The 15,496-nt window shown below is 37.8% G+C and overlaps 1 protein-coding gene across 2 annotated transcripts; it reads left to right on the top strand.

Annotated features, from left to right (window-relative positions):
• Nucleotides 1-11,440: 11,440 nt before the first annotated feature.
• LOC147940336 (uncharacterized) lies at nucleotides 11,441-13,137 on the top strand. Of its 2 annotated transcripts, XM_087463423.1 has the most exons (3): nucleotides 11,441-11,733; nucleotides 11,832-12,026; nucleotides 12,126-13,137. In XM_087463423.1, exons 2-3 carry the CDS (start codon nucleotides 11,832-11,834, stop codon nucleotides 12,729-12,731), a joined length of 801 nt encoding a protein of 266 aa, XP_087319549.1. In that variant the 5' UTR covers nucleotides 11,441-11,733; the 3' UTR covers nucleotides 12,732-13,137. The 2 variants fall into 2 exon arrangements, with proteins under 2 accessions (XP_087319549.1, XP_087319548.1); XM_087463422.1 differs by having other exon boundaries at nucleotides 11,832-13,137.
• Nucleotides 13,138-15,496: the final 2,359 nt, after the last annotated feature.

Genomic DNA, 15,496 nt, shown 5'->3' with positions numbered 1-15,496 from the left:
ACTATGTGCCATCCACATCAAAGTTTCACTATTACAAAGATTCTCAACCATTACATGGTAAAATGAATATACTATGTGTCATCCATATTTGGTCGTATAATTATACTATATAACCTAACACATTAAATTTTATGTATTTATTTGCACAAAAAAATAAATAAATAAATTTTATGTATCTATGGTTAGCCAATTTCGGACACTGAGTACTGCAACAAGATTTGAATTGAAGTCTGAACTAATATTTTTCTTATATTAAAAATCTTATTATATAAAATTGGGTTTTCAAATCAGCCATTAACATGATCATGACACGTATCAAGTACACTGATGAGATGTTGACATGTATCAAAAAATTATTATTTTTCAAAACAGCTAATTAAAAAAATAACATTAGATCTAAATAAAATTTACATGTTTATATCTAAAAAAAATTTCTAAATCAAATAGGAAAAATCTAATCTATTTTCCATTGTACGTTACTTATATTATACGTGTTTTCTCAACAGGATTTTGAGATGTATAAACAAAAAGGTAATTCACTAAGCATGTATATTATTATTAATAAATAAATAGTGAATAACAAATTTAAAAAGAATAACATAAGTTACGTCAAAAGAATTATTATTTTTCAATGATAGGACAGCTAATTAAGAAAATAACATTATATCTACATAACATTACATGTTTATATCGAAAGCTTTGATCTTTGATTTTTGATTTTTTTTTTCTGATATAATTTTGCCCATCTATTGTCTGGGTCTTTTATTCGTGCGAGTTTTTCAATGGAAGCTATCAGATGCAATGAAATGAAATCGAAGTATATAATGCCCGCTAATTTAATCGAGGATGGAGATACTGATGGAGGTTCCAAAAGTGATTCTACAGTTGGTAGCATTATAAGTTTGGAAGATAAGTCAGTGGTTGATGTTTCTGGTCAAAATTTAGAGTTGTCTTTTCTGAATAATGTTGATGATTCTGGTACTGAAACAAAAGCTACTTGATCGAGTAATTGAGAAGTGGTTTCAAACTTGGGAAGTTGGAATGGTATACCATTTTAAAATTGGTTTCAAACCGGATTTATGTGGTTTTCGATCGAATTAGGTTCGTAAACCGTTTAAACCAGGTATATGAAGAAATATATGAGAACTTTTGATTCGGGTAAAAATAAGTTGAGAATTTATGATTCGAGAATATTTGAGAAGAGGTCATAGCTTGAAGTTGTTTTGGTACAATTGGATACTTCTGAAGAGTAAATAAGTCGTTGATCCTTAACGTAATTACGACATATGTCATGTTTTGGATTGTATATAAAGTTTATATTTTGTATATCTGAATTATCTAAGACTTATATACCATCCTAATTATAATTTTCAAATTTTTATTTGTATTATATTATATTAACTTTCTTTCAATTTCTCAACTTTGATTGGGTTAGTCATAAAATCATTGTAATCGAATAGATAATTTTCACCAGTTGTTCATCCAAAATATCTTTAGAGTAAAAAAAAATTCATGGATAAAGAAATTATGTCACAAAACACTTTTAGTAATTATAAGAATTATAATTATGCCAAAATGAAAGTAAAGCAAAATAAAATTTGTTTAATTTGTTTAGAAGACATTTTATAGGTGGTGATAAAGAGTATACTTTAACAATAAATTAATTTTGGGTGTAAGAACATATTTTTAATGGTAAAATATAGAGTAAAATTGTACATGGTTACTTATTAGATGTTGCCTTGATGACTTTGTTGCATATAAAATATTTTGTGAATAATTTGTGAAACGTTTTTGAAATTTGACAATAATAAAATTTATAATGATGAGTATTTGGCAAAAGTTTTTGTGGGATATAATTTAGCTTTAGATTATTGTAATAATTGTTATAATATATTAAATATATATAAATGTAAATAAATTTACAAAGGTAGATACAAATATTATCTAACTTAAATTATTTATATATTTACTTTAGGAAATAATTTTTTTTTACATATTTTCAAAAAATTGTTTAAGGTTTAGGATTTCTTTTCTTTAACAATTTTTAAACCCGCACATCGTGCGGACCCTTATCTAGTCAATCAATAATTCTAAGATCTAAATCCAGATGACTAATCAAAGATCTAGCATTAATAACAACTTATGGTGAAGAACAAGAAAGATAATGAATCCAAACAATTAATCAATCTAACAATCCATGAAATCCCTAATGAGAAACCCTAAACCTAACAAGCAGTTCTACTCAGATATAATCAATGAAACAAAAATCATATTCTGAATAAATTGCATTAAGAAATTAAAAGAAGAAGAAAAGGAGTTTTGAATCTTCTCTGGAAGGAGTCTTGATTATTCTCTCCAAAAACTCTCTAAAATCTCTCAGGGATCTCTCTCAAAAGTTGCAGGAAAAATAAAGATTAGGTCTAAACAATGACCATAAAAATCCTATTTATATTCCTAAAAACGTCCAGGGACTAATGATGCAAATATGGAAGACTTTGGGGCAGTTCTGTAAATCTTCAAAACTTGTGGGAAAACTTCCGATTTCTTCTTTGGCTCTGCATCGATCGACACTATGGCTGCATCGACCGATGCATACTCTGAATTCGTCTCCCAACTTTGCAGCTTCAGCCTTAATGCTTGATTAAGCTTCAAATCTTCTTATTTAGCTTCATTATGCTCCCATCCATGCTAAATCCTATAAAGACTCAAAAGACTCTAAAAATACCAAAAAGACTCTATAAATAAGATTTATATCATGGCTAAAAACACCTAAAAACCATGATACATCGCTATATACCTTCAGACTTCATTATTCTGAATCTTGATGAGGAATCTAAAGACCTTATCCTACTAGGTAGTCCTTTCTTGGCTACTGCGGGTGCAATGATCAACGTCCGAGAAGGGAAAATAGATCTGCACATGGATGATTTGGTACTGCAATTTAATCTTCGAAAGCGGCTAAAAAGCCGACCATTGACGGCCAAACCTTCTGGGTTGATACGGTCGAAGAGATAGCAACCGAGATCTATGAAGAGGTTTGCTCAAACGACAACCTAGCAGTAGCATTAACAAAGGAGGAACCAGAGCTTGGATACTTAGCTGAGGAGACTGTCAGCATGGCAGAGGCCCTTAACGCTGCAGCGCCCCTCGAACGTGAAGTTTTGTTCGTCAACATATGGACTGGATTGCCCGATCCAGCAATAGGATCGGCCAATCCGGCCTTTTCTGTGAACATCACTGACGAACATGGAGTATCAACCATTCATGTCTCTAGATTAGCTGATCCCAGCCTTAGCACCGCAACCGAAGGTGACCATGAGGATTGGAGCGAGCTGAAAGCTCCAAATCTGGATCTGAAACCACTCCCCGAGGGCCTCAGGTATGCCTATCTTGGACCAAATTCATCTTATCCAGTGATTATTAATTCTAACCTGAACAATGTTGAGATTGCACTCTTGCTCTGCGAGTTGAGAAAATACATGAGAGCTTTGGGTTACTCTCTAGATGACATTTCAGGCATTTCACCAGAATTGTGCTCTCATCGAATCCATCTGGAATTTTAGCCGCAGGTGTAATTTTTCTCAAGCTTTTAGCCGCAGGTGTAATTTTTCCAATCTCTGACAGCACATGGGTAAGTCCGGTGCACGTAGTACCGAAGAAAGGTGGAGTAACAGTCGTTGCAAACGAAAAGAATGAATTAATCCCCACAAGGACTGTTACAGGGCATCGCATGTGCATTGACTACCGCAAGCTAAATGCCGCCACTAGAAAGGATCACTTCCCCCTCCCTTTTATTGATCAAATGCTTGAATGACTTGCTAATCATCCTTATTATTGCTTCCTAGATGGCTATTCAGGTTTTTTCAGATCCCAATCCATCTGGATGATCAGGAGAAGACAACGTTCACCTGCCCCTATGGCACATTTGCCTATCGACGAATGCCTTTTGGGCTGTGCAATGCCCCTGCCACTTTCCAGCGTTGCATGATGTCAATTTTTACTGCTTTGATAGAAGATATCATGGAGGTATTTATGGACGATTTTTCGGTTTATGGCTCATCCTTCTCTGTTTGTTTGTCTAACTTGTGCAGGGTCCTTCAACATTGTGTGGACAAACATCTTGTTCTTAATTGGGAGAAATTCCATTTCATGGTCAATGATGGGATTGTTCTTGGGCATCATATTTCTGCAAAAGGAATAGAAGTGTATAAAGCTAAGATCGAAGTGATGTCCAATCTACAACCACCCAAGACGGTGAAAGATATCCGCAGCTTCCTAGGCCACGCTGGATTTTACCGGCGGTTTATAAAGGACTTTTCCAAAATCGCTAGACCCCTCACCCAGCTGCTTTGCAAGGATAACCTGTTTGTGTGTGATGGAGGATGTTTAGAAGCTTTCCTTACCCTCAAACAGGCTCTTATCTCAGCTCCAATAGTTCAACCACCCGATTGGAATCTGCCTTTCGAAGTCATGTGTGATGCAAGCGATTTTACTGTTGGAGGAGTTTTGGGACAGTGCAAGGATGGTAAGTTACATGTCATCTACTATGCTAGCAGGACACTCGATGGAGCTCAGACAAAATATGCCACGACAGAGAAAGAACTCCTCGCCATAGTTTTCGCGTTTGAAAAGTTCAAATCCTACTTGGTCGGCTCTAAGGTAATTGTCCACACTGACCACGCCGCCCTGCGCTATTTACTCACAAAGAAGGATGCTAAACCACGGTTTCTACGATGGATCCTCCTCCTGCAAGAATTTGACCTTGAGATAAAGGACAAGAAAGGAGTGGATAATGGAGTGGCAGATCATCTTTCTAGGCTGAGGATCACTGCTGAGATCCCTATCGATGACCGACTTCCTGAAGAGAATGTCTATGTGGCTGCGGCATATGAGGAATGTTTCAAGGAGAAAGCTGATGCTAAGGTTCTTCAGCAGATTAACGATGATTCCCCATGGTATACCGACATCGCAAATTATTTGTATACTGGAGAGGAACCCCCCGACTTTACTGGTTATGCGAAGAAGAAGTTCTTTCGGGATGTGCAGCGTTACTTCTGGGATGAGCCGTATCTTTACAAGCATTGTGCCGATGGCCTTTACAGAAGGTGTGTCCCAGAATCAGAAGTTCCGGGAATTCTTTTTCACTGTCATGGGTCCAACTACGCAGGGCACTTTCCTACATTCAAAACCGTAACCAAAGTACTTCAAGCAGGCCTATAGTGGCCCACTCTGTTTCGTGATGCAAATGACTTTGTCTCCCAATGTGATTCTTGCCAGCGACGTGGGAACATAAGCAAAAGGAATGAGATGCCACAGAAACAGAGTGGCTGTACATACTTGTGGCTGTAGACTATGTCTCCAAATGGGTAGAAGCATTGGCGATTCCCACGAACGATTCGAAGGTCGTTCTCAAAATGTTCAAACACATAATCCCGCGTGTGGTGATAAGCGATGGAGGAACTCACTTTATCAATAAACTCTTCGAGAATCTTCTGAAGAAGCATGGAGTAACACACAAGGTCGCTACCCCATATCACCCTCAAACTAGTGGGCAAGTGGAGATCTCGAACTGTGAAATTAAGAATATCTTGGAGAAGACGGTGAATTCAACACGCAAGGATTGGTCTGCTAAACTTGACGATGCTTTGTGGGCCTATCGGACCGCTTATAAGACACCTATTGGAACCACACCATTCAAGTTAGTTTATGGGAAAGCCTGCCATCTACTTGTCGAGTTCGAATATAATTCACTTTGGGCAACAAAGCAAATGAACTTCAATGTCAAGACCGCGGCCGAACGACGTCTGATTCAGCTAAATGAGCTTGATGAGATCCGCATGAATGCATATGAAAGCACCAAGATCTACAAAGAGCGCACTAAAGCGATGCATGACAAGAAAATTGCCAAAGGATTTTGCTGCTAACGACTTGGTTCTACTCTTCAACTCTCGTCTACGGCTCTTTCCTGGCAAGCTACGTTCTCGTTGGTTTGGACCTTTCCGCATCAAAGCAGTTATGCCCTATGGAGCCATCGTTTTATGGAACCATGATGGTAAGGAGTTTACTGGCAACGGTCAACGCCTCAAGCCTTATCTCGCTGATCACGACCCCATTGAGGAAACTATTATTCCTCTGATGGATCCCCACGCTTCCTGAGCAGCAAGAAAAATCAGGCTCGTGACTTTAAACAAGCGCTAATGGGAGGCAGCCCAATGGGGTTAGTTTGTTTCTTCCCCTATTTTTTCTTGTTTCTTTTAGGATTTTTGGTTTGTTTTATTTTCTTTTAGGAGTTACCCGGTGGTAGTAGTCGTATTGAGTCTTCATGGGACATATTCAAAGCGCAGAAGACGCGAATCTCTTACAAACAGAGTGTTCCCCAGCCATTAAGGATCGACCAATCTGTTTCTAGATCAGTCAATCTCCATCCAGGTAAGTGGTTCGAGGGAAAAAGAGAAAAGAGAAGGAAATCGGTTTAATCTGGTTATCAGACTTAAATTGAACCATATTAAACCGGATCCGTGTCCACTACCAGATATTTAAACCTAATTTCATCTTCTTCCTCCCTTCCCTCTCGCCGCCCCTGATTTCGACACCCACCTCTCTCCTTCTCGATTTTTCTTTGATTTGTTGAGGTGTGGATTCACTCCACTTGGATCGAACCTTTTACATATTCCCACTTTTAGACTCGAAGTCAAACAAGGTAAGTTCTTCTTTTGCCCATTCTTATGTTTGACTCTCGGCAATCTCAAGGTTCAATTTTGGTTGTCCATGACTCTTTCAATTCTCCTACCTATTTGATCTCTATTTGAGGTCTATGAAAGTTTCGGAACTAGATTTAGGCTGTTGTGGCTTGGATTTAGAAATAGGCTTGTAACTTGTGTTGGCTGATTAGGAGAAGTTTCAATTGATTTTATTATCTTACTTCTTGAAATTCTTTTCTTTTGCAGCAAATGCCTAAACGACGACGTAGTGGTAAGGAACCTGCAACTCCTTCCGCCGAGCCACCAACCCGCGTTTGGAATGTTGAGGATGCCAAGTGGTTGAAATTGCTGAGTCAATGCAAGATGGAGCCAACTTGGTTTGCTGATCGAGAGCTTTTTGAGAAGATGGCCATACTTGCGGATTTTGATGAATTGGTTAAGAACATGGGGTTTGGTTCTTTTGGTGAGAAGGCATGGGACTTACATTATAAGCTAGCACGCGAGTTTCTTGCCACTGTGAGGGTCGATCTGTCTGCTGGTCCTGATTCGTTAGCTGAGCATTGTTCGCTCAGCTTCTTTTTGTGCAGGAAGCACTACACCATCTCCATGTTCGAACTTTGTGACGTTTTTGGTTTCCCTCGGCACAAGCAATGCAAAATGGACAATCTCGAAAGCAGGTTAGATGTTTGGAACTTCATTGGATCTGGAAACTATGTCTCGCGCGGAGCCAGGCAATCCCGCATTCGCAACCCAGTCATTCGGATCACAGCTAAAGTCCTGAGCAACACCATTTATGCTAGGGCTGAGACTAGCACATTGCAACTACCTGAGTTGTGGATGTTCTTTCACGATCTTCGTCGGTTCCTGCATCCTCCGACTTCTCCAGTCCACCATCAAACTCATGACGTTAATTTTGGATTCTTACTTTCTAAGGAGTTTGAGCAGGTCCGAAAAGGCATGGCTAAAGCAAAGAATAAGAGGATACTCATCGGTAGTTTGGTGACTCCCATCATCGACTATTGCGGCATTGTTTCATCCACTTCGATCCAGAAGACGAAGCTCCTTGACCTTAAGTTCCTGTTCACTAGTGAGATTCTTGTGCGTCAGAATTTTGTCTACCAATTTCAGGATAAGGCTGGTAAATTTCGGTACATGCGGATTCCTATGCCCTCCTGCATTTCGCTTCGCAAAACGGAGAACATTGCCTTTGAGCCTCCTGAGTTAGCATTGTGTGATCTTGACGAAGTCGTCTGGATGGAGGAGAGTGGCTATGCTACCCGCAAGCCCCCACGCAGTACACAGCCGGCAGCTACTGCCGAGTCCTTACACTGTGCTCACTCATTCCCACCATTACCTCCTTTAGATGTCAGTCAGTTTGTTTCTACCCCACCTATTCAAGAACCTCACTTTGAATTTGAACGGTGGGTCTACGACACTGAGAGGAAGAAAAACATGCTGCTCACTCGACTGGCTACTTGGCTTCAAGGACTCGCTCCTTCCTGTTTTGCACCACCACCGTCGGATCCCACTGCTACCTGTGACGACGAGGATGCAGCTACTGAGCCTCTCTGTTCTGACTGTTCCGCGACCTCTTCGCCCTCTCACTAGACTGTTGTTTCATCATGGGTTCCCCTTTCTCTTTATCTAGGATTTTATTTTTACTTTCTTTTTGTTGGCGGTTCCCTTTCTTGGCTTTATTTTCACACCGGGACGGTGTGAAGTAAGTCCGAGGGAGGGGTGTCTCCAAGTTGCTAACTATGTTTTCTTTGGTTGTTTTTCCTTTTGGTTTTGTTTCATTTGAGTCGTTTTTATCGAGTAATATATATATATATATATATATATATATATATATTAAAAAAAAAAATTGGAAATTATGAGCTTTTCTAGGAATTTCTACTTTGATCTAACACTCTTATGATTACTTTTGTACTTCTGATTTTGGAATGAAGCTTGGAATGAACATGAGCAGGTTCAACACGCCCCAAAAGACACTCGCTAAGGAGGACAATAAGTTGAACTGGAAGTTGTCTCTAGCTTTAACAAGACTTAACCAGATTTAATTGCTTACCTTGGGGCTTGGTATACATCAGACAAGACTCCTCCCTTAAGCCTTACAAGACATGCATCTCCTCACAAAGTATGCTTCCCCTCTCTCTTCCCTTCAATACTCATAAAGTAAAAAAAAAAACAAAAAAAAAGGAAGAAGAAGAAGAAAGAAATAAAAGGATATAGGTAATAAAGAAGTGAGCCAAGGGGTGTGCGTAAACCCGTACATCTTTTGGAATTCATGGAAACCTGTCCGCAAGAAAAGAGCAAAGGATTGATAAAAAAATACAATGATACCCTCGAAAATTAGGGGAAAATCAATCCTTTGGAAGTGAGAAAAGAGAGAGGAAATGGAGCATATGAAGAGGTCTTGGGCGATAAAAGGTTGAAGGAGTCAAAAAGTTCAATGATTGATACTCCCATGGTAAGACCGCACCTTTTTATTAATCTGATGTAGAGAGAAAACGATGGGGAGACTGAGGGTTCTCTAAGGTAGTGGAGTTCAGAGTAGGGAGTGTTGATCCTAATCATGGGCAGAGTACATAAAGTAGTTCTTAATTTGATGTGATGAAGAGTGCAAAGAAGAAGTTTCTAAGAATATGTGAGTTTCCACTTTCAAACATTTTCTTTGTTCTTGAGTTTTTGTCTGTTCTTGCTTGAGGACAAGCAAATATTCAAGTCCGGGGGAATTGATGTGTCTGTATTTTATAGGATTTTAACCATAGTTTTTACACTTGTTTTGAGTGTTTTGTTAAGTCCAAGTGTGGTTTTAGACTCTTTTAGTCTTGTGTGAGTCTTTAAAAGTTCTAGGTGAATTTGGAAGGAATCTGAGAGCTTTGGGGATGAAAACATGCATCTGGAGCTAAATTGGTTGAAGACTGATCGAAATAGCATGCAGATGAAGTGAGAGCAGAAAAACATTCCGGATCGGCTGATCCGCATTTGAGATTGGCCAATCCCATACCCGAAGTAAGTTTTCCTTTTATGTTTTAAACCGACTTTTAGGGTTTTATTTTACTATTTAAGCAAGAGGCTCGACTTCTAGACATACAACTTTTAATCTACGCAGATTTTGAGTACTTGTAAGCTTGGGAGAAGATCTCTAATCCTTTGTATCTCTTTGGAGAAGATTTCTGAACCCTTTTACTTCTCTTTGCAATTCAATTATGATTTCTTCATCCTTGTTTTGCTGTTCTTTTATTTCTATGCCTAAGTAGTTTTACTATTGGGTTTCGGGTTTCAAAAAGGGGTTTATGATTCTCTAAACTTAGGCTTGTTAGATTTGGGGATCGATCTTATTGTTCTTCATCTATTGTTGTTCTTATTGCTTACGCTAGACTGATCACCTAGATTAAGATCTTAGGTTCAATTCATCGTGGCATCGAAAGTGTTGTTGAGTTACTTGAAAGAAACATAGGTGAGCAAGGTGGACCTTAGCCAACGGAAGTTGAAGTTGAGGCACCTTGTGAACGAATCAAACTTGGACTTTAATGCTTGCTTGTTTAGCTAGATTCAAACGGAAGTTTAGGGTCTAGTTATTTCTTGCATAGTTAGTTAACGCTGTGGAAGTAGGTTAGCTTTATAATCGAGATTTGAGTTCAAGAACGGTTTTTAATGTTTTCCCAATCTATCATCTAAATTTGTGGTTGTATCCCCTAACTGAATTCCCTACGCCCAATTTCCTTCTTTGATTGCAAAAACTCTTTTTATTTTCCTGCTTTTAATTGGTTACTTAGAATACAATCTTTCTTTTGCCTTAGCTATATTCGGTCTAAACAATTTCATAGTGCATTGTTTGGTCTCTTTGGATCTGACCCTAAAGTGTTACAATGACACCACTGGATCGTGGTTGAGTGCACAATAGGTTTAATTGACCTTTGATCAGGTTTACCAAAGAAAAGGAAGTACATGGCATCAAGATCTTTCTAAAGCGGTCAACGAAGCAAAAGAATGGGTTAACTGCTGGTCTGAAGATACAGAAACTGCTCGAAACCATCGCCCACAACGATCACAACCCTCGCAGTGGACAAGACCACAAGGAAACTATGTCAAATGTAATTATGATAGCCAATTCCGACAGAATACTACACCTCAAGCAGGTTGGATAATTAGAGACTCCGAAGGATTTTATGCAACATCGGGACATAGTAAAGGTACAATATGTGACAGTGTTTTGGAAGCAGAACTTCATGCCCTGATCATTGCAATGCAACAAGCTTGGATACGGGGATACGAGAGAGTAATCTTCAAAGGAGATAATATAACAATCACAAAACTAGTTATTGGAGGCCAGCTCAACTTTCGTGTACACAATTGGGTTCGTGAGATCAAATATTGGGAACAAAAATTCAAGGAAGTAACATTTGCCTGGACACGAAGACATAACAACAAAGCTGCAGATCGTTTGGCTAAAGAACCTTTACTGAACAATATATCATTTAACAGCTATTTTTACATCCCAGGTTTTCTTGTAAACGTACTCAATGAGGATCACTCTTTCAGGCAATAAAATTTTATCAGATGTTAAAAAAAAAAAAAAAAACATAATATAGTTAACATATATTATAAAGTTTATGTAAGCACGGGTTGATAGACGAGATGCATCCGTTGGTTTAAGTATCCCTTGGTTTAAGCGTCTCTTGGTTTAAACATCTCTTGGTTTAATATATAAAGACGAGAAGTTGTCGAGAACAGGGTAGAAGAGAGAGAAACAATACGTACGAGAGAACCACAAACAAGAGAAACAGAGATTGATCTTGATTCAATCTTCTTCTTCTCTAAAATCATTTTTCTGGAAATCTCAGAGTAGGTTTGTTAGGGTCTTTGTAAGGTGTCAATACAGAGATCGATAGTTGTATCCTGCAAGATAGACACCCACTAAAGCTACTTTCACCATAGTAGGGGTGAAATTCTGTCATAGGAGATTGCGATCTGCAAGCCTCTATCAACGTACGTTTCAGTCTCGTAAGAAAGAAAGAATCATCAAGTGAGTTGTAGTTAAATACGTGTATTCTGATCTGCATCTATATTCTGGGAACAACAATCTAAGACAAAATTTTCTCTTTGTTGTTTTGGAATTGATAGATGGATCAATCTGCTGCAGTTGTGAAGAATCACATTGAGAAGCCTTTTGTGTTCCGAGGAGTGGATTTCAATAGATGGCAGCAAAAGATGTTGTTTTATCTAACAACATTGAATCTGGCACAATACGTGACTTCAGAAGCACCAGAACTACCGGTTGAAGGTGACATTTCAGATGAAATCATCAAGGCATCAGAGGTATGGACACAAAACGAGTTTTTGTGCAAGAATTATATTCTTAATTCCTTGGATGATTCTCTCTATGATGTTTATCACATTTTCCAAAGCCCAAAACAGTTGTGGGAATCATTGGAGAAGAAGTACAAGTCTGAAGCTGAAGTTGCAAGTGCCAAGAAAATCATCGTTGGAAAGTTTCTGAATTTTAAGATGAGTGACACCATTCCAGTGGTGAAACAAGTTGAAGAAATTCAAGTAACTGCTCATGAATTGAAGGATGAGGGTATGGGGCTGAATGAAACTTTCCTGGTTGCATCCATTATTGAAAAGTTGCCTCCAACTTGGAAAGATTTCAAGACCCACCTGAAACATATTCATGAAGATATGAGTCTTGAGCAGTTAATTTTGAAACTTCGAGTCGAAGAAGAAAATCGCAAGAACGAGAAATCTGAGTTCTCGTCGATGGAAGCAAAGGCCAATGTAGTTGAGGGAAACAGTTCCAAATTCAAGGGCTTTAAGAAGAACAAAAACGTTAAGAGAACGTTCATTCCACCAAAGGGTTCTAACTTCAAGAAGAAGCCACAAGGTGCTTGTTGGGTGTGTGGAAAACATGGCATAGAGCTAAGGTCTGTCGCCATAAGAAAGAAGGGACATTATGTGGAGAAGCAAATAATGCAGACCTCGTCGAAGATCAGTTCGTTGCGGTCATTTCCGAAGCAAACATGATGACAAACTCTAATGATTGGTGGGTTGACACTGATGCAACAAAGCATGTGTGCTCCAACGTGAGTATGTTCACAACGTACGAACACGGTTCGGGTGGAGAAAAGCTGTATATGGGAAACACAAGCACAACAACGATTGAAGGAAAAGGCAAAGTGGTCTTGAAACTCACATCTGGGAATGAACTTGCACTTACCAAATTGCTCCATGTTCCTGAGATTCGAAAGAATCTGATTTCTGGTTCACTTGTTAGCAACAAAGGTTTTAAGATTGTATTTGAATCAGATAAGTTTGTACTCACTAAAGGTGGGATGTATGTCGGTAAGGGCTATCTCTGTGATGGTCTTTTCATACTGAATGTTGTACCAATCATTAATAAAAACGCAGGCAATAGCTCTGCTTCTATTTACTTGCTTAATTCAAGTGACATATGGCATGCAAGAATGGGACATGTTAATTATCGTTCTTTACGTAGAATGATAAATTTAGGATTGTTACCAAAACACATTCTTAATAAAATAAATAGAAATTAATAAAATAAATAGAAGCAAATGTGAAGTTTGTGTGGAATCTAAGTATTCAAGGCACTCTTACAAATCTGTGGAAAAATCAAACGTGTTACTTGGTTTGATACATATTGACTTGTGTGATGTTCATTCTACACCAAGTCGTGGAAGAAATAATTATTATATTTCTTTCATTGATGATTATAGTAAGTTTTGTCATATCTATTTGATTGATACTAAAGATGAGCCTTTGAATATTTTTAAGGCTTTGAATATTTTTAAGAAATATAAAGCTGAGGTTGAAAATCATTAGATAAGAGAATAAAGATTCTTAGGTCTAATCGTGGTGGAGAATACAAGTCAAATGAATTCTCAGATTTTTGTTCTACACATGGAATTATTCATCAAACTACATCTCCTTATACTCCAATGCAAAACGGAGTGGTTGAAAGGAAAAATATAACACTAAAAGAGATGATGAATTCCATGTTAAACAATTCAGGTGCACAACGTAATCTATGGGGTGAAGCTATTCTTACAGAAAATTCAATATTGAATAAAATTCCTCATAAAAAGAGTGAAAAACCCCATATGAATTATGGAAGAATAAGACTCCTTCATATAAAAGTAAGAAAGTGTGGGATTGTCTTGCAAAGGTTCAAGTATCTTTACCAAAAAAAAACTGTTATTGGGCCAAAGACGGTGGATTGTGTCTACATCGGTCCTGCAGAAAACAGTGCAGCTTATAGATTTTTAGTTTTTAAATCTGATAATGCTGAAGTAAAGGTAAATACAATCATTGAATCAAATGAGGCTGAGTTCTTTGAGGATGTGTTTCCATACAAGGACTTTATAAACACAAGTACTAAACGGGTACATGAGCATGATGAAAGTGCCTCAAAGGTTCAAGAAGATGAAAATGAACCAAGAAGAAGTAAAAGAGGAAGAATTGCTAAAGATTTTGGTACAGATTTTATGACATATTTGAGTGAATATGAACCTCAAACATATAAGGCGGCTACTGAATCATCATAAGCACTTTATTGGAAAGAGGCAATTCAAAGTGAAGTTGAATCATTTTGAGTAATCATATATGGAAATTGGTTGATTTACCACCTGGTAATAAACTAATTGGACATAAATGGATTTTTACTAAGAAGCTAAGACCATATGGTACGATTGAGAAATATAAAGCAAGACTAGTGGCGAAAGGATTTCGTCAAAAGGAAGGTCTTGATTTCTTTGATACGTATTCTCCGCTGACTAGAATCACTTCAATCAGATTGCTAATAGCAATTTCAGCCATATATGATCTGGAAATTCATCAAATGGATGTTAAAACAGCATTTCTAAATGGTGAACTAGATGAAGAAATATATATGGAACAACCCGAAGGCTTTATAGTCAAAGGGCAAGAGAAGAAAGTTTGTAAGCTTAAGAAGTCTTTGTATGGACTTAAGCAAGCACCAAAGCAGTGGTATGAGAAGTTTGACAACACAATGAGGTCGTTTGGTTTTACAATAAATGAGTGTGACAAGTGTGTGTACATTAAGAAAACCAAAATTGATACGATCATTGTATGTCTATATGTGGATGATATGTTGATAATGGGAACAAGTAAAGACATTATCAATGCCACAAAGAAGATGTTGAGTGAAAGTTTCGAAATGAAAGACATGAGATTGGCTAACATAATTCTTGGGATTAGAATTAAACGAGAACCAAATGGTTACTCGCTTACTCAATCTCATTATGTGGAGAAACTTCTAAAGAAGTTTGGTCACTTTGATGATAGACCGGTAGTTACTCTGTTTGATCCAACATGCAAGCTGTCAAAGAATGAAGGAGAAAGTGTGTCCCAGTTACAATACACACAAATCGTTGGAAGCCTCATGTACATTACAAATTGTACAAGATCAGATTTGGCTTATTCTTTGAGTCGATTAAGTCGATATTCAAGTAATCCAAATAGAGAACATTGGCATGCTTTGGTTAGAGTATTGAGATACTTAAAGCATACAATTAATTATGGTTTATATTTCACGAAATTTCATTCTGTATTAGAAGGATATAGTGATGCTAATTGGATCTCTGGAAGTACAGATAGTAAATCCACAAGTGGTTATGTGTTTACACTTGGTGGTGGTGCTGTGTCTTGGAAATCATCTAAACAAACATGTATTGCACGCTCAACAATGGAGTCCGAGTTTATCGCATTAGATAAAGCTGCGGAAGAAGCTGAATGGCTTAGAAATTTTATTG

Source organism: Camelina sativa, chromosome 8 (assembly GCF_030686135.1).
Source record: "Camelina sativa cultivar CO46 ecotype springtype chromosome 8, ASM3068613v1".
NCBI lineage: Eukaryota > Viridiplantae > Streptophyta > Magnoliopsida > Brassicales > Brassicaceae > Camelina > Camelina sativa.
This window is presented reverse-complemented; position numbering and strand designations above follow the sequence as displayed.